Genomic DNA, 17,925 nt, shown 5'->3' on the forward strand with positions numbered 1-17,925 from the left:
GGTTGGTCCGGGTTGGTCCAACTTTGGGTGGGGAACTGGGGAGGCTGGGGAGCACCACAAGCAAGAGACCAAGCAAGAGACACCCACCGCAAAACGGGTCAGATCAGAGCAGTAGCAAGAAGAACAGCGGCAGAATGTCATATCACGGGGGTGTCTTTCAAGCGCCCACTCGGATCGCTAAGTCTAGACCCTTTTATAATGTAAAGAGCGCATTCACCCTTGACAACACTCGCAGACATTGTTATTTTGTAAGTATCCCCTTTGTTATAATTTCGTTGTGACTCAAAAGTAGTTGCTTTTAATATATGAAAAAGCATCTGTAGTATGCCGGCCGGATGCAGGACGATAATGCCAAGAAAAATATAAATTTTTTTATAAACCAATTATTGATTAAATACGTTTAGTTCGAAAATTTAAAATATATAAACAATGGCGAAATTTTAATTAAAATAAAATCATTTCCATTTTGTAAAGTTAAAAATTTAATAAAATATATTATTTTGTTTTATAAATATTAAATATATTTTTTACAAATATATTTTCTTCCATCTTATATCACATTTAATGGAAGCGGTGAGCGAATCAAATGAATATTTGTAATTAAAATTTATTAACCACTCTCGCTGAAAATGCATCTTGCAATTCTCATCAGATCAACATCTGTGGAAGTGATCTTATTTTTTTATGCCTTACATGATTAATGCGCGGATGTGATCGTATTATAAGCAAGGAATAAAAAATAATTTTTGTTCATATTCATCGGGAGTATCGAATGATTATGATAATTAGACTGATTTATTACACTCATTCATGCTCCTCAATTACAATTTCCCATCAATCAATTAAGGAACATCATTAATTATTGCATATTTTAACATCTCATGAACTGAAGATATAAAAAATTTAATTTTTTTATTTATTGAAATGAGAGGAATGCTCAGATGGTATAAAATTTTAAATATTTGGGTTAATGTTTAATACAAATTTAAGCTAGAATATATATTGAACAGTATTTAGACATCTTTCTCAAGCGTATTTGAATTACTTAAAATAAGTAATGAAAAAAATCATATATATTAATTAAATCTAAAAATTTATTTTCTTATATTAAATTTATTTAAATTAAATATCTCAAATCGTTCTTTAACATAAATCAAAACAAATATCAATTCAAAAAAATAATAAAGAAGCCAAATTTATGAGAAACAAAAGTTCCTCTTCTTAGTTTAAAATATAATTAAGCCGCAAGATTTCGCGAACTCGTCTGCGCTTCAGATGTTTATTGTGCCGAACAAAAGACCCTGTGTTGTGTTGCCATTGAGTCAGTTAACCTGTTGACTCATTGTCAGAGTTCAACAGCTGTGGATGATCTCTTTCTGGACGCGGCATTCTCTCGTTTCGAGCTCTCTGTTTGCTGCAATAAGCCGGCGCGCACTAATTCTGCACGAGTGCGAAAAAAAACTACATAATCATATAATTCGGATCATTTCAACCACCTTTTCAATGGAAAAGTGCTACCGGCGCCATATTACGTATGCAAATATCGACCTAAATTTGCACAAAGGGCACGAGTTGAATTGCTTTTGCGGTTGGCGAATCCAATATTTGAGAGATATTCTGCAGCATATTGTTCAGGGGCGGAATATATAATACAAAAAATAATAATAATAATATGAAAGGAAACAATAACAGATGCGAGCACCCGAATTGAGGTCCGATCATTAAAATGAAAAAAGGCAGAAATGGGCAACATGAGACAGAAGAGAGAGAGAGAGCCTGGTCGGAGCAGCTATCGATCTGCAAACGCCCGCCGCTCTCTGCTTTATTCCCAGCCACTCTCTCACACACAAGACCATCGCAGCCGGCCCAAATATTTCCACGCATCTTTCCCACCACGTCCGCCGCCGCCGCCGCCGGCACATGCAGGAAAATGTGAAAAATATTGGCCTGCCTCCAGACACACGGGAAATCCTATTCCGCCCTTCGCTCTCATTTCGTCCCACCGTGATTTCGCCTTAAACGAGAGGTGCCGACGCTGCCTGCTTTTCGCCCTTTATAATTCATGTTCCACGCCACACACCGCGGATGACTCCGCCGGGAATTTCATTTTAAGTGCAGCTCGGGGAGTATATATAGTGGCGAAGGAAGGGTGAGATGAAAAATCGTCCACTATCCGCCGGGCGAAAATCTCGGCGAAAAATAATAAATCATCTCCTAAGCTATTTTTACTAGTTTATCTTAGATAAAAATAATTTATGGTCAGCAAGATGCAAAAACTTTTAATTATATTTTTTTATCATTTATAAAACTTTTTTCTTCTCATGTACGATATCTACACTGAAATTAAACCTTCTCAAACTTTTACCATATAAGATTGATGTAAATTTTTTTTTTGACTGACCTATTGATTTCATTTTTCCATCTTAATTGGGATGATATGAACGTGTTTTTGTGAAATTTTCATCAATTTTGTTCAGGCAAACTTTGAGAAGAAAAAAGTATTTTGAAAATTTCCGTAAGAAGCAATAAATTTCATATTTCAGTTTTCCCAATAAATTCAATTTTTCGTACTAAAACCAAAGCTAGTGCAGAGAAAAGAGTTATCATGTAAATTAATCCGGCTTTTTTCCATTTTGCTATTTTTTCATCGTGATTTGCCTTTGAATGCTAGAAAGATTTAGTTGAAGAGTAATGATTTTTTTTTTTTAAATTGCTTTATCTGGGGGATTTCATATGATGAATCGAATCTTTCAAATTTGCAGATCGTTTTGTGCCGTAGGAAAAAATAGCATCTTCTTTTTTGCTGTTTTTTCTTTCTTAAACTTCTTTAATATAACACAAAAAACCATTAAGGTGTTTTTAATTCCACATTTTAACCTCTAAAAACGTCTTATAAAGTCAAACCACAAGCCAAGCTTCGTCAAAATCCAGGATGTCTTAATCAGGAAACCAGCACAAACCCAAGGGATAAGCAAAGTATTTAATTGGTTTTTAACAAAAACTTTTTTTTCAAATTCTCAAAAATTCCATGCTGCAGAGAATTAGTTTTTACAATACTTTTAAATTAGAAACGATAAACGCTCATTCCCCCTAAATAGAAAAAAAGTTTCGCAAGTCCATGCAAAAGAATAATTTGTAATTTATATTCCACATTGTAATTTGACGCAACTCACGCAACCCTACAAAATCTAATTGTCGATTAACTTTTGCGTAAAAGTTTACCCTTTTATCATTATTTCATTTCATAGAGGCGCCATTTTTTTCTACTCATTTTAAACTCTTGTGCGTGAGATATAAAATATATAAAAGTGACTTATATTGCTAACGAAAATTCGAATTCGCAAGGGCACTCGATCGGATCATATCGGGGCGCCGTTAAATTTTTATGGCCTGTAGCAGCCGACTCGGTGCACCCTTGATCTCACCTGTTGCAGCTCCAACTCTTTGCATATGTAGGCGCCTGCCTACTTTTTATGACCGACTTTCTGTGTTTACACATCGATTATCCGTATTGGGAGTCGCTGCACCATTGGGAGCCTTTCCAAATAGTAAATTTGAAGCTCTAATGATGCATAATTCGTGATAATTTTTGAGAATGGAAAGCAAAGCGTCGCTGAACTACGTCGTTTCTTCCCGCAAGCAGTCTCGGAAGGAAAATCAATAAATCGTTGGGCCAGGCAGGCAGCAAGCGTCATATTTTCCAATGCGACCATTTTCTCCCCGAGCACTTTACCCTTTTAACGAAATTATTTCGGCTCATTGAGTGCGCCAATTACCATCGTGTGCTGTGTCAAAGTGTCCCGAGGGCTTCTTAAGAATTTCCCCTCTCCGAGGAGGGTTGCCGATTTTGTTTCCAGAGTCAATCGAATTACGAGACGCTTCCAAAGGTGCAATTTATTCATTAAAAGATTTGATTAGAAAGGGACAAAATCGGCGGCACAAGTTTGGGCTCAGCCGCAGCACAAGGCCGCGAGCTAGCGACCGATTTCGCAGCTCTATTGATTTCACATCACCCCTCTGCTGTCGCTTAAATAAACAAATGTTCATAAACACACTAGTGTCAACTTATCGTCCTTCCCCCAACATCATCATCATCATCTGCTCTCATTAAAAAAGCATCACACAAGAAGGGTTTCGCCGCCGCTGAGAAAACACACCACCGTGTGTGCAAACTCAGGGGGCTGTGGGGTGAGGGCATTTCATTGGTGCACAGACGGCCTGTCGCTTTTGTCTTGTTGTGAGCACCTGAAAAATTCATTCCGTCTTTAGAAAAAAATTCTGAGCGTGCAGGCAGCTGATAAAAAAGGGCAAAATTAAAACCCACATAACCACCCTCATATATATTTATGTTTTGCATAAAAAAAAATGTAAAGAAATCTTGAGTCGCTTCCAAGATTGGAATTTTTCCAACCAGTAACACCAGCTACAGTCTGTTGAATTTTTGCTAAAGTACTTTTTATTAGATTAAGGCTGGAAGTTAACTAGTAACGAGAAAAAGGAGGATTTTTAATAAAGAAATTTATTCTCAAAAATCAGCTTTATTTTGACATTTTTCTTATGTGTTTATTGGATCATTCTCCAAAAACGAAAAAAATTTCACAATTAGTTCATTTTAAAAACATAAAAATGTACAAAATTATCCTGTGTATACTTTATAAACAACTAGAAAACAAATAATAATAAATTATTTGATTATTAGCTTCTAATCAACTTTTTAGAGCGAACTGATAGATGGTGGATATTTTACTTGAAAATTAAGTACAAGGTTATAAAAAACCTATTTTTTATAAAATAATATTCTCTCTTCCTTGACCTGCTTCTTGCAGCAAATATCGATATATATCGGATCTCTCATTTGTTGCTGTTATATTTTATGATCAATATAAGGAGCCCTTGCTTGATCTCGCCGCCGGCGCCGCGTACAAAAGAGTACATAAAGTTGACTTTCAGTACATGCAGCAAGGGAATCCCTCCGATTCTTAATGAAAAAGCTTGTTGGCCGCGTTCTGCGTACTCGGGCGGAATTAATCAGCGCCCGCCGCCGCTGGAATTTCTCATCAGCAGTGGTACATGCGCTACGTGCATATTATTCATGTCTATCGAGACGTCAAGAGTAAAAAGGGTCAAATGTCGCTGAACTCGAAGCAATTTTATGTTTCAAATTTTGGTGCTGAAATTGGAATGTTCGAGTTTCCTCGCGGCAGACAATGTACTTTGTTTGAGGGCGAGTATTGGTTGCGTGTGTGCGTGTTTTCATCCGCAAAACCCTTTGATTCTCTAATGAAAAGGCCGCGGACTGGGTCAGTGATCACTCCCATTATTAGCAGCCGTGTTTGGCGAGCAACCTCACACTCGCTAGTCATAGTAATTTCTTCTTTGACTACGTTTTTCACCTCGCTTAGCAATCAGGCGCACTTGAAAAAACATTTCGATTCAACCAAATTTTGCCTAAAAATAGTTCCCTTCAGGTTCCCTTTAAAGTTTGTGCAGCTTGAGCTATAAAAAAAACAGCCCTCTGCTATGGGAATAAATTACTTTGAAAGCTCGTTAAAAAAAAGCTACAAGAATTTAAATTTTGCTTACGGCTTAGGTAAAAAAAATGGGGTTGGCTGTTTTCCGGCAAAGATCCTTGAAATATTTTAGTTATGCAACCAGATCGACATACGTGCAGAGCAAAAAGCCTAACATTGAATTCCGCAGGGGTGCTGTTGAGTGTTTGCCTTGAACTCAATCGATTTGTATGCATAAATGCTCGCTCTCATAAACCTGCTTATCTTTCAGCTGAAAAAATTCATGGAACTAATGCTAAATTTGAAGAGAATTATTAATTTTGAATTTAATTAATGCTTTTACAAAAATAATTTTAAAATTTAATTAGAACCCAGTTTGATTGTACGTTCATTTTTATTTTCAGAACTGCACTGCAGAAAGATGCTAAAGCAAACCCAAAATATTTAGTTTCAATATCCGGGCAAATGGCCAATTACAAAAAGGTGGCCATTAGCTTGGCGCTCCTGCTGCTCCTTCTCTCCGTCGCAGCAGCCTCCTTTCCACCTGCACCTCCAGATGCCTCGGTAAGTCTAAATCAATATTTCATATAAAAATTAAAATTTTTATTATTACACGTAAATCTCGTTTCTTATAAATGTAACTGAAAATCTGGTTCATTATTTTAGTTTTTGAGCTACTTTCAACTGCGTGCGAGGTTAATTTTTTCTCTAATAAGAAGTGGTAACCTCAGCTTTTATATCATCTCTCATATTCGCCCCATCCATCAAATGTTGTTCTCCCTGCAGCAAGCATTTTATGGCCGTCGTACTTGCGCTGCGGAGCTCAATTTCATTTTTACGCTCCACGGCCTTAAACAAAGAAAACGAACTAGCCGAAGGGAAGGGACGGAATAAGTGGTGACGCCAGGAAACCAGCAACCGCAGAAATTCGTCACAACTTATTTTTTATTTATATGTCGGGGAAAATTTTACTATTATTATAACTAAAATTTCAAATGAATGAAGTGACTCAACAAATATTTTTATTAATTTTTTTAAACACGCAATTAAAACTATTAATAATTAGTTGAAATTATATTTTCACACTCTTATAGACTGCCTTGACGTTAATCCATGACATTGCAACAAAAAATATGGGCGCATTATGCTCTCAGCAGCGCTTCCAATTGCTGCCCGTGGCCGTTGAAAACGCAGCTTTGCGACATGACGCCACACGGCAAAAAGTCGATTTTGCTGCTGCTCTGCTTCAAGACGTCGGATTAATCAATCGCTCAGGTATTTCCTTTCTACTGAATAAATAATTTTGTGTATTTCTAATTAAAACAAGGAAAATATGCTCAAATTGTTTAAAATTGCAGCATTATTAGAGGCGGTGGTGAAGAATCTGCGCTCGCTAGGGGGACCATCCACATTGGCAGCGAGGGCTGTCGTTTTCAACATGACGTCGAAATCACTTCTTCTAATCAAAAGAGACGCTCCAGGCACTGACCCCGGACTTCTTCTGACCGAGGGCAGCCGCATGGGCCCTACTGAGATTCCTTGGTTGCCGAAACTCTTCGATCCGGACAAGATGCACGCGCCTCAATTCATGGAGTCGGCTTCGAAGGTCCAGCGTGGACGGTGGACCGTTCCCTACTACTCTTGCTACAACCAGAAATGGCTCATTTCTTACTCTGTCACCATCCAGCCAAAAGCAAAAAAGTAAATTTTAATTTTTTATTTTACTCCTACAATTGATTTTTGTCCATTTTTACTGCAGCACTAGAGGATTGATCAGCGTTGACGTCGATCTTTCCGACTTGGACGTAAACCAGTGCGAGCTGAACAAGTCGATGCCCAGCCTGTTGAATCCATTTGTGGGAACTCACAGGTGCCACCGTGAGACCAGCATCTGCGAGGCGATTGAAGGGCGCGGCTGGAGCAGGGGCGCATACCGGTGCCGTTGCCTACCCGGCTATTATTCGAGAAAGCCCCTGCAGTCCATCTTCAATGGGACCCTTGTGGAGCGTAAGTGGGATTATAATTATTTTAGCATTCAAATTAAAATTTCAGTTTGATCCATAAAGATAATTTATTAATTAAATGATCTTCTTGTAGAAGCGTGGGAAGAATATCAAGAAAACAGAAGTGACAACTACTGGCACTTTTATCAATGCCACCGATGTGCTCCAGGATGCAGCACTTGCTCCGGACCAGAGCTCTGTCTTGCCGAATACAACTGGCCCTTCAGGTTGGATAATACTTGACTTTTTGACTTATTATTTTGATCTAAATTTATTCTTTTTAGGATTGCTCTACTAACGATTAGTTGTGCTTGTGTTGTTTCAACTCTACTCCTAATTTGCTATGTGACGCAGCACAGGAAACTGAAAGTATTTAAAGTTGCCAGCCCCATATTCTTATCTATTACGCTCTTGGGTTGCGCCATTATGTATCTTGAGGTATATACAACCTGATCCCCGTCAATTTTAACCAAATTTCTAATCAAAACTTTTTTAGATGGCTGCAATTTTTCCAGTCCTTGACATGTACTCTTGCATAGCTACAAAGTGGACTCGCCACTTAGGTTTCTGTGTTACCTACACTGCCCTGCTCATGAAAACCTGGAGGTAAATTTAACTTTAATTATTTTATTGTTTGAAATAAAATATTTTTTTGCAGAGTTTCTCTAACATACAGAGTCAAATCAGCTCACAAGGTAAAACTGACAGATAAACAGTTGCTGCAGTGGATGTTTCCAATACTTCTGGTCATGCTGATCTATCTGGGAACTTGGACTTTAAGCGCTGCACCCATTGGTGAAGACATTTTCGATAATTCGGGACTGAGGTTCAAGCAGTGTACGTACAATTGGTGGGATCACAGTCTAGCCATAGGTAAATAATTCATCTTGAACTTAAAATTTTACAAAAACATTAAATATCTACAGGAGAGGTTTTGTTTCTGGCATGGGGCATCAGAGTGTGTTACAATGTGCGGAATGCGGAATCCTTGTTCAACGAGGCGCGTCTCATTACTTATGCGATTTACAACATAGCAGCAGTCAATATTGCCATGGTTGCTTTTCAGTGAGGAGCACTTCAATCAAAATCTATTGATCAAGAACTCACAATATTTATATTTTTAGTTTGCTCATCTTCCCGAGAGCTGGGCCGGACATAAAATATTTGTTAGGTTTTGTGCGCACGCAGCTCAGTACAACAACCACAGTTGCATTGGTATTTGGACCAAAAGTATGCATTTCTTAAAATAGGAAACATTGAATATTTATTACAAATTAATGGTGCAGGTCTTTAGAGTTTTACGGGGTCAAGGAGATCAGTATGACAGCCGAGCGCGGGCAAGAGGAGTGACTGCATCATTTTCATTAAACGGGATTGGTCTTGTGCCTGACGAGCCTCCGGATCTTTACCAAGAAAATGAGGAGCTGAAGGTTTGTTTGCTTAAAATGAAAATTGAGGTTCAGCCTGTAAAAACTAATTTTTTTTTATGATTTTTAGGAAGAGGTGCAAAAGCTGGCAGCTCAAATTGAGTTCATGCGGATCGTGCACATGGAAATCAATAATCGGCACCTGAAGCCGAAGCCAGGTGGTTATTTCAGCGGAGGAGGTAACAAGGGTGGTGGATATCGTTCGGCCGAGCCAAGTGACGCGTCAACAGCAGGTCCAGCAAATGCAGAGAGCGGCGCGGAAAGACTCTGACTAGTCATCAATAGTGAAGAGGTTTGGCTGTGAGTCATTATCCAGTTGGTGGGAATTTGCTGATCAAATAACAAGATGAATGCCCATCTGTCTTTTTCACTTTCTATTACGGCTCCATTGCAGTACGCCAAAGAAGACTTTTGATTTTAATAGAATAATTAAGCCTCCATCTTCAAAATAAAAATATCCGTTGATAAAGGAGGGAAATTAAAGTGAAAAATCAGAGTGATTAATTTTTTAATTTGCCAGTGGATAACAAATAAATTTATTTTCGGAAGTTTTAGAAAGTATTTAAAATTAACTTCATTATTTAGATTTTTTTTAAATAAAATCTAAAATACATTTATTTTGTTTATAATGCCACCTTGTTCAACAGATACATTAAAAAAAAAAACTATTAAAATTTTAGGGAAAAAAATTAAAAGCAATAACTAAAGGAAGCCTGAAAGTGTTAAAAGACTTTTTTCCAGATAGTCAAGCTAGCGTCAACAATAGCTTCTTATACTGGTTTGATGATTTGCGGTCAAAACTTTTCACTATTGGGTAATTTTTTTAAGTTATTTGATTGATCTTTCTTAACGATGATGTCAAAAATCTCCGATTATGGTAATACCAAGGATTTAAAGTACGATTGATAAAATATTGGAAAACTTAGCACTGTTGTAATTTAGATCTCTCAAAAAGTTTAGTCAAGACAAGGGATGAGTCACAGGTTAGATTAAAAAATTGACGTTACTTGCATCTTTTGTACAGCATGTGTCAATTTTTGTTGTGATATTTGTAGTGTTCATTTACAAACTGTTGTTTTTAGAAACATATTTCAAACTATCAAGTATTTATTAGTAATTGTATTTCTTTGGCTTGAATTATAAGTGAGTTTTTTTAACACTTGATTTATGAAAATCTTCTTAGTGTTTTGAAAAATGCGTTTTCTCTTGTTCATAATTGTATGGTTAAGCGCTTTGAGTGGCAAATTGGCCAAACTCTGAATAATGATCTCTATAAACTACAGGACAGAAAAGAGATCAAATTAAAATGACAAAAGTGTGTTAAAGACATGTTACTGTTGATAGAAATGTAGAAGACAAGCGGAAAAAGCTGTTTAGAATATTATATATGTGATCCACGTTAATTGTTAGACCTTAAATCTGCAAAATAACAGGAAAATCTTATCAATAAAATCTACAGGCGGGCAGGGGCTGACTTATTCTCACAGACTTATATTGCTGTTGGAGGCTTTTTTAAATATTTAACTTTGAAAAATGCCAATTCCAATTTTGAAGAGTTTGCTATAAAATTTTGGATTTTTAGGAAAAAGACTAAATTTTCAAGGCAGTAAAGAGCAGGTCTCATTCCGGCACAAGAATTTTGTGTGAATTAATAAAACTTTTGGAAAATTGTTGAAAATTTTAAATCGATAGGTTTAAAATTATGTATCAATTACTGTGACGCACAGCAAAATAATCAGCGCCTCAATGTCTTCCTGTTTCCAATGTTGTCATTCTCGGTAATGTTTGAACTTCCTTGCGATGATAAATTATAATATTGCGCTTTTTGTACGTTGGTGTAGTCATAATAAACTAGAAAATAATGGTACCTCTATGGAACTGACTGACCACATTTTGGGCCTTTTAAACATAGTTTCATTATTTCGTCATTGAAAACAATATTTTAAGAAATTTTTGAGGGTCCCAAAACCTTTGTCAAGGCAGAGATTTTAATGTTATCGTTGGCACGGAAAACAAAACACAATAATTGTTATGTCGTTATTATGTTAATTGTAAAGAGTGTGTGGTAAGCTTCTAAAAGTGCAATAAAAATTGCCGTACCATTGAAATTAAATCTTATTTTAATACAAAAAATATCCTAGTCACTTTCCACTGTCAAACCGTGCAAAATGAATCCTCCAGAGCCACTCATCAGCACCTCCGGATGCGTCCGTTCAGGCAGAGTCTGGTATTTCCTCAGCCACGGTTCTTTCAGTTTCAAGGCGGTCACATTTTTCTGCGCCTTCAACTTCATGTAGGCTTCTTGGAGAGGTTCCTTGAATTGCGAGTAAATGACCACTGGTCTCGACAGCGCCACCAGAGGCAACAGGTGATCACAGAGCGCCACAGGGTCCTCTTTGGCCACGATGACGAGAGCAGCTGCTTTTTCCGTTTGCAACTGATCCATCACCAAGGAAATTTCAGCCTCTAGATTGGAATTTGCCTTCTTCGCTTGCGGCTCCTCCTCTTTGATTTCCATTTTGCCTTCCTTTGAAGGGACAAGACCAAACTGAGCTGCTGCCTTCAAAAAGTCGGCCAGTCCGAAATAGTGAACCTAAAAACAAATAATTTGAGTAAAATAATTCTTAGGCAAATTACACATTTGCGTACTTTGGAAAGAACTTCTGAAGGAAAGTTCATAGCTTGGATGGCAATGGTTTTGCTCGAACCCCTGGCACAGCTCAGTACAATCAGGTGGGAATTGGATTCTTTTGACAGGTGGTCAATCATCGCACTTGTTGCCATTCCCTGCGTCCCCGAATCAAAAAGGATAAAAGTGCTAGAGGCGCTGTTTGCTTGGATTCCACTGAGGGAAACAATTTGTGACAAGGAATCCAGCCTTAAACCAAGCAACTTTGGCGTCGGATCTTGATTTGAGAGAGTTCGAAGGGCCTGCAGGACCAGTCGAATGGACGTCGGGCGAACCAGAACATACTTTTTATACTTCCTCTGCTTTTTGGAAATATACCTGGATTAGAAAATTACAATGAAAATTTGTGTCATGTATTTTAACCTTTAAAATTTTTACTTTTCTTGTGCAAAAACCGTCTTTTGCTCAAAAGTTGCACTGTTGACGACAAGCTGGCCGACAATGTCCTTAGCCGAAACACCATCAGCCCGCATTTCTTCAATTTCCTCTTTGGACAGTTTCTGGCTTTGTCCGTCGTCCTTGATAAAACGATTGTCCTTGGTGTCCGAGTCTTTGTCGTCGACGAGAGCCTCGACCAAACTTTCTTCGTACTCCTCAGCAGAGCACTCCGTGAGCTGGTACCGTCGGTCCTTCTTGCTCTTCCCTGCGTCCTCCATGGAGAAGAAACTCCAGACCGGCCGATCCATCAAATTTCCCAACTCGACGATATCTCGTCCAAGTGCCGTGTTTGATTTTTCTTTGACAAGGGCAACCTTGACGTAGTTCTCCCGTTGCAGAGCAACCCACTGACCACTTTTTATTGTAGTCATCTGTAAATTATATTATGTACAAAAAATTTTAAGCTATTTTTTAATATAAAATTAGATTTATGTACTTACAATTAGAAGAAACAGGAGTCAATAGATGTTAGGGAAAAGTCAACGTCTCGCTACGAAATTGATTTAAATTTGAAATAATTCAAGATCCAAGATCCTTTATGAGTTTATAGACCGTGCAACAAAACGTGGTGTTTGTTTTGTTTACATATTTTAAATCTCCGCGCATTGTATTTTGAAGTTATTCGCACCTATTTGAGCGTTTTGTGTAAATAGCAACAAATTCTCTTCTCTCATTGGTCGAAATTTACACACCCCCTTTTAGTAACAAGGTGGAGGGGGAGAAATGTTTTGTCGAGCGCAGCACGTGTTGTATTAGATTCTGGATGAAAACATAGAATTAACAATCGAATTTATCTTTCCTAATTGCTCTTGAATCTAAACGGAAAGCGTCTTATTAGGAACAAGGCCATCTTTGGCATTGACAGCCAAAAAATATGGGACTCACGAAACAATACCTCCGCTACGTGCCGGACGGTGTTTTTAACCTGATTGCAGACTCACGTTGCAATGTTGTTTTTGTAACTCTGCATGGGCAGGAGGGTCGGTTTGTGGCTGCTGGAGGTGGAGAGAGCGTTGTGGTTTGGGACTTGCGTCTCTCCGAAAAGGTCTGTTAAAAAGAATTTATTTTATTTTTAAATTTATTAATTTAATTTTTTCCAGACTGTCGTCTTGCCTGGAGAAAAGGTTTTGGTGACCCGACTTGCAGCCAGTCCCAATGGAACTCAGCTTTCTGTCGGCTACGCTGATGGAAACATCAAGATCTTTGACCTGGAGTCGGCGGAACTCATCTGCACCCTTGCCGGCCACAGAAGTTCCATTTCAAGTCTGATGTACGACAACAACGGAACAAGATTAGCTTCTGGAGCTAAAGTAAATTTTATCCTTTTGTGCTTGTAGTGTAATGCTAACTTTTTTTAAATCTTCCAGGACACGGAGGTCATTGTGTGGGACATAGTTGGAGAGCGAGGCTTGCATCGACTCAGTGGTCACAAAGGGGCCATAACCCAGGCCCTTTTCATGTCCGACAAAGAGATTCTCGTCACAAGTGGCAGGGATTCCTTCATAAAGTTTTGGGACTTGGAAACGGCTCACTGCTTCATTACCCTCTCTGCCCATAAAGCAGAGGTAGGAATATTTTATTTTGGATTAAGCTTCTCTAAATCGTTTTTCCTTTCACTTAGGTTTGGGACATTGCCTTGCTACGAGATGGTCGATACTTGGTGTCGGGTGGAACAGAACCAGAACTCTTTGTGTGGGAAATTGAGGAAAATGCTCCTTCAAATGAGGGGATATTTGCTGAAGACAATTTAGTAAGTTTTTTGGAAATTTCTTTTGTTAAAATAAAACTAAATTTAATCTTCATTAGACTCCACTTCGGTGTAAAAAAGTTGGCTCGCTCTTGAGGAATTCATACGGACGACTGCAGGCGCTTGTGTCTGATAAGTCGGGGCAAGTTTTGAGCAGTTTTGGTACCGACTTTAACTTGGAAGTCTTTTGGTTCTGCTCGGACGAAGAAGTTGAAAATAAGCTGAAAAAGAAGAGATTGAAGCAGAAGGCCAGAAGAGCAAAGTAAGTATCTCAGAAATTCAGCGTATGATAATTAATAATTAAATCTCGACCAGATCTGCAGAAAATGATGAGTTGGAAAAAGATGTGGATGATCAGCCTAACTTGACGGAAAAGGTCAAAAGACTCGTTACAATTAAATGCAGTGACAGACTGAAATCTTGTGACTTGATAATGGGCAAAACTGGGGAAATCAGAGTACAAAAAATTTATTTTAAGATTATACATTTTATATTAAAGGCATTTTTGTTTTAGTGTTCGTGTGTCTTGGCAAGCAACAAAATTGAGCTTTATTCAATTCCGTCTAAGAAATCTCAAGAAGCCACGTTGCTGAGAACGTTAGAAAAATGTGGTCACAGGAGTGAAGTGAAATCGGTTTGCTTCAGCTCAGACGCTCTTGCCGTGGCCACTGCCAGTGCGGACAGCATCAAAGTTTGGAACAGAACTTCGCAATCTTGCCTCAGAACCATCACCACGGGCTACGTGACTTCTCTTACATTCGTGCCAGGAGATCGACATCTCTTGGCGGGGCTCAAATCGGGATCGATTTTGGTGTTGGACATCAGCACGGCTGAAATACTGGAGGAGATTTCTGCCCACCAAAGCGAAGTTTGGGCAGTTTGTGTCACACCCACTAATGTAAGCAAAAATAAATTCAGAGATTATTATTTTCATTTTGCTTGTTACTACAGAGAGGTTGTGTTTCGGGAAGTGGAGACAAAACTTTGAAGTTCTGGGATTTTGAGTCTGTCACTCCAATTAGTGAAGAGAGCAGTGCAAGCAAAGCTAAGGTTCTCTCACTTCTTCACACAAGATCCCTGCAATTGGAGGAAGGAGTATTGTGTGTAGCCATCAGCCCAAACATGAGATACGTTGCAGCATCCTTGTTGGACTCGACTGTAAAAATCTTTTTCCTGGACACTCTAAAGGTAAATGTAGAATGATGTTGAAAATGAAAAGTGTAAATCGAATTAAATTTTCAGTTCTTTGTCAGTTTGTATGGACACAAACTTCCAGTGCTCTGCATGGACATTTCGTTCGACTCGACGGTGATCTGCACTGGAAGTGCCGACAGGAATGTCAAAATTTGGGGCCTTGATTTTGGCGACTGCCACAAATCCATATTTGCCCATGACGACTCCATCAAAGGATTGAAATTCGTGCCGAAAACACATTATTTCTTCACATGTGGGAAAGATGGTCGTGTCAAACAATGGGATGCTGATAATTATGAACGGATCCTCACTCTAGACGTAATTAATATAAACCATAAAAAATCTCTTTTAAATCCATTTAATCACAGGGCCATCTTGGCGCGGCTCACAGCCTGGACGTCTCGAGCACTCATGTTGTTAGTTGTGGTGGTGACCGCGTGGTCCGTGTTTTCACCAGGACTGCAGAACCATTGGTCCTTGAAGATGAACGAGAAGAAGAGAGACAGCAAGAAGATGATGCTGCATTAGTGACGGGCCAAGATTCAGTCGTACCTGGTCAGGCCAATCACAGCCTGCCTTCCAAGAAAACAGTTGGAGCCGAAAGAGCCGTAATAATTTTTTCTCATTTTTATCCAAGTTCTCTTAAATTGATGGACCAAATTTTAAAATTTACTGTTGATTTTATTCTGATAGGCTGAGCAACTGATCGAAGCTATCCAACTGGCAGACTCGTACGGCCAAGACTTGGAATTGTGGGATGGCAGCGAGGCAACGAAGCCACCTCCTCCGCCTCTGATGATAGCTTTACAACTAGACGACCCCAACAAGTTTATTTTGCATGCTTTGAAATCGATCAAGGCCAGGTAATATTTATTATTCTTTATTTAAACTCTGGGTTTATATTTTTTGAATTTAGTGACATCGAAGAGGCGTTACTGCTGATTCCGTTCTCCAACGTGTGCATGCTGCTGAACCGCATACCTCATTTGTTGCGGCAAAAAAATGACGTTGAAACAGTGGCCAGAAGTTTACTGTTCCTGGTGAAAGTTCATCACGAGCCAATTGTGCAGACAAAAAAGCTGCTTATGACAGTAAAAGAACTTTCAACCCTATCCATTGAATCACTAAACCAAGAAAGGGTAAACTTTGATTTTAATGTTTTCTTGTACAATATTTACCAATGTTATTTCTCAGGATCGAGTTGGGGTTAATTTATTTGGTCTGAGAGCATATCAGAGAAGAGTCGAGGCTGAGCAAAGCGTCCAAATCTTCAGGGAAGCTACTTTGGTAAGAAGAGAAAAAGAAAAGAAGAGGAGGCTGAAGGAAAAGGCTATTAAAAGAGCAGTTTTATCAGTGTGAAAACTATTTGAGTACAATAAATAAAAAAAAACATTTCAGAAGAAATTTAATGTCATTTAAAAAAAAACTTTCATAATCATTATTTGAATCGTTAATATTTATGATGTCAAAAATATGCTTTGTAATGATTAAAGCAGCTATGTATTTTTCTTATTAGTTATTTATGGCACCCGTAACAACGCCAGGTCACTAAAACAAACAAAAAATGATAAATTTTACTGCAGCTGCTGATGAATGGAAGGAACGACTATTAGATAATTTTTCCACCAAGCCATTTATTTTAATAAATGTTTCCACCTTTTAGTGACCTCACTAAAGGCGGCTGTTCAATAAGCAAAAACAATATTGTTATAGCAGTTTCTTATACGAATAATTTTTTGTTTTTCCTTTCAAAATCACCTAAAATAAAATCAAAATTTTCACTTTTCACTAACAAATGCCGCAAAATTAATTTTAAATTTCATTCTTGTAAAAGAGTTCTAATTGAAAAAATTTTCAAAACCAGCAGGTTTAAAAAACTAAGAAAGCTGCGCCAGCCAGGCATTTTTTGTCAACCACAATAGTAAGCAAAGCGTGTAATATACATATATTAAAAATTATAATAATAAAAAATATTTTTTGCAGACGATGAATAAAGTTTTTAACCCTAATTTTTATTTATTCATCATTTATTTGACCATTATTTATTATAATTTTATTTTTATTAATAATTATAAAGTCATGAAAAATCATTATTTATAAGAGAAAACTTGCAAAAATATTAACAGAGAGTATTTTTAGAAATTATATTGTCAAACTGCTTTATCTAGTCTGAAGGAATTTAATTTTTGCTAAGGAGTTTTCCTAGGCTCTATATTCAATGTTGTGTTTTGTTATAATCAGACGCGTGGTGGGGCTGTAAATGTCCTCCCACCAACCCCAGCCCCCTCTACACATCAGTCAGTTGTCAGTTTTGTTTTAAATTTTATGTACTTGTTGATTTATCATCTAATGTAAGAAGCTTTGTAGATGCGATTGGTGTTAAAGTCAAAGCAGTGTCAGGAGCTCCTTTGTTAAGACAGTCGACAAAATTTTAGCCTCATCGCGCCTGGCACTTCGCAAAAGATCACTTCTCGACTCCACTACGCGCTGTTCTTGAATTCTGGATTATATGCAGGAAGTCGCGTTCTGCTAGACTGCAATACTGCAATTATCAATTGAGACAAAGCTGACAGAGGACAAACGACAAACTCAAGGTAAGATCGAGTGAAAAAGAAATTTGATTCAACATAAAATAATCTCATATATATATTTGAAATGTATTAATATTTGATTGCAATTTTTAATTTCTTAAATGGGTTTTTTATGATCCCTTTGAATCAACCACCTTTCAAACAAATAGAATTCGATCGAAATTTTTAGTTGATTTTATATTATCTAAATTACTGCTCAACTGATGATCTGCAGTTAAAATTATGAGTATATCATTCATCATAGTGTTTACTGTTTAAATTAAAAAGTTCCTTTAATTTTAAAGATTTTATTATGACAATTTTTTTATTAACTATCAATATTTATT

General features: G+C 37.7%; 3 protein-coding genes across 3 annotated transcripts; 2 read left to right on the forward strand and 1 right to left on the reverse strand.

The window, feature by feature from the left end:
* The first annotated feature begins 110 nt into the window (after positions 1 to 110).
* On the forward strand, positions 111 to 11,046 carry LOC132197535 (probable G-protein coupled receptor CG31760). The gene is made up of 13 exons (XM_059620878.1): positions 111 to 248; positions 5,915 to 6,074; positions 6,605 to 6,785; positions 6,869 to 7,211; positions 7,270 to 7,517; positions 7,608 to 7,740; positions 7,798 to 7,951; positions 8,010 to 8,119; positions 8,172 to 8,386; positions 8,440 to 8,578; positions 8,638 to 8,743; positions 8,800 to 8,943; positions 9,011 to 11,046. The coding sequence occupies exons 2-13, from the start codon at positions 5,976 to 5,978 to the stop codon at positions 9,209 to 9,211; spliced, it is 2,073 nt and encodes a 690-aa protein (XP_059476861.1). The 5' UTR covers positions 111 to 248; positions 5,915 to 5,975; the 3' UTR covers positions 9,212 to 11,046.
* Positions 9,494 to 12,675, reverse strand: LOC132197536 (tRNA (adenine(58)-N(1))-methyltransferase non-catalytic subunit TRM6). The gene is made up of 4 exons (XM_059620880.1): positions 12,508 to 12,675; positions 12,008 to 12,438; positions 11,590 to 11,947; positions 9,494 to 11,533 (listed from the first exon to the last, which is right to left on the reverse strand). The coding sequence occupies exons 2-4, from the start codon at positions 12,436 to 12,438 to the stop codon at positions 11,078 to 11,080; spliced, it is 1,245 nt and encodes a 414-aa protein (XP_059476863.1). The 5' UTR covers positions 12,508 to 12,675; the 3' UTR covers positions 9,494 to 11,077.
* A 107-nt stretch (positions 12,676 to 12,782) lies between these two features.
* LOC132196589 (WD repeat-containing protein 3) lies at positions 12,783 to 16,683 on the forward strand. The gene is made up of 13 exons (XM_059619349.1): positions 12,783 to 13,112; positions 13,168 to 13,377; positions 13,435 to 13,632; positions 13,689 to 13,817; positions 13,874 to 14,076; positions 14,130 to 14,271; positions 14,329 to 14,712; positions 14,766 to 15,002; positions 15,057 to 15,326; positions 15,377 to 15,616; positions 15,702 to 15,871; positions 15,925 to 16,147; positions 16,203 to 16,683. The coding sequence occupies exons 1-13, from the start codon at positions 12,942 to 12,944 to the stop codon at positions 16,365 to 16,367; spliced, it is 2,742 nt and encodes a 913-aa protein (XP_059475332.1). The 5' UTR covers positions 12,783 to 12,941; the 3' UTR covers positions 16,368 to 16,683.
* Positions 16,684 to 17,925: the final 1,242 nt, after the last annotated feature.

The sequence above is a fragment of the Neocloeon triangulifer genome, unplaced genomic scaffold (genome assembly GCF_031216515.1).
Source record: "Neocloeon triangulifer isolate White Clay Creek 2 clone unplaced genomic scaffold, ASM3121651v1 ptg000012l, whole genome shotgun sequence".
NCBI classification, from domain to species: Eukaryota; Metazoa; Arthropoda; class Insecta; order Ephemeroptera; family Baetidae; genus Neocloeon; species Neocloeon triangulifer.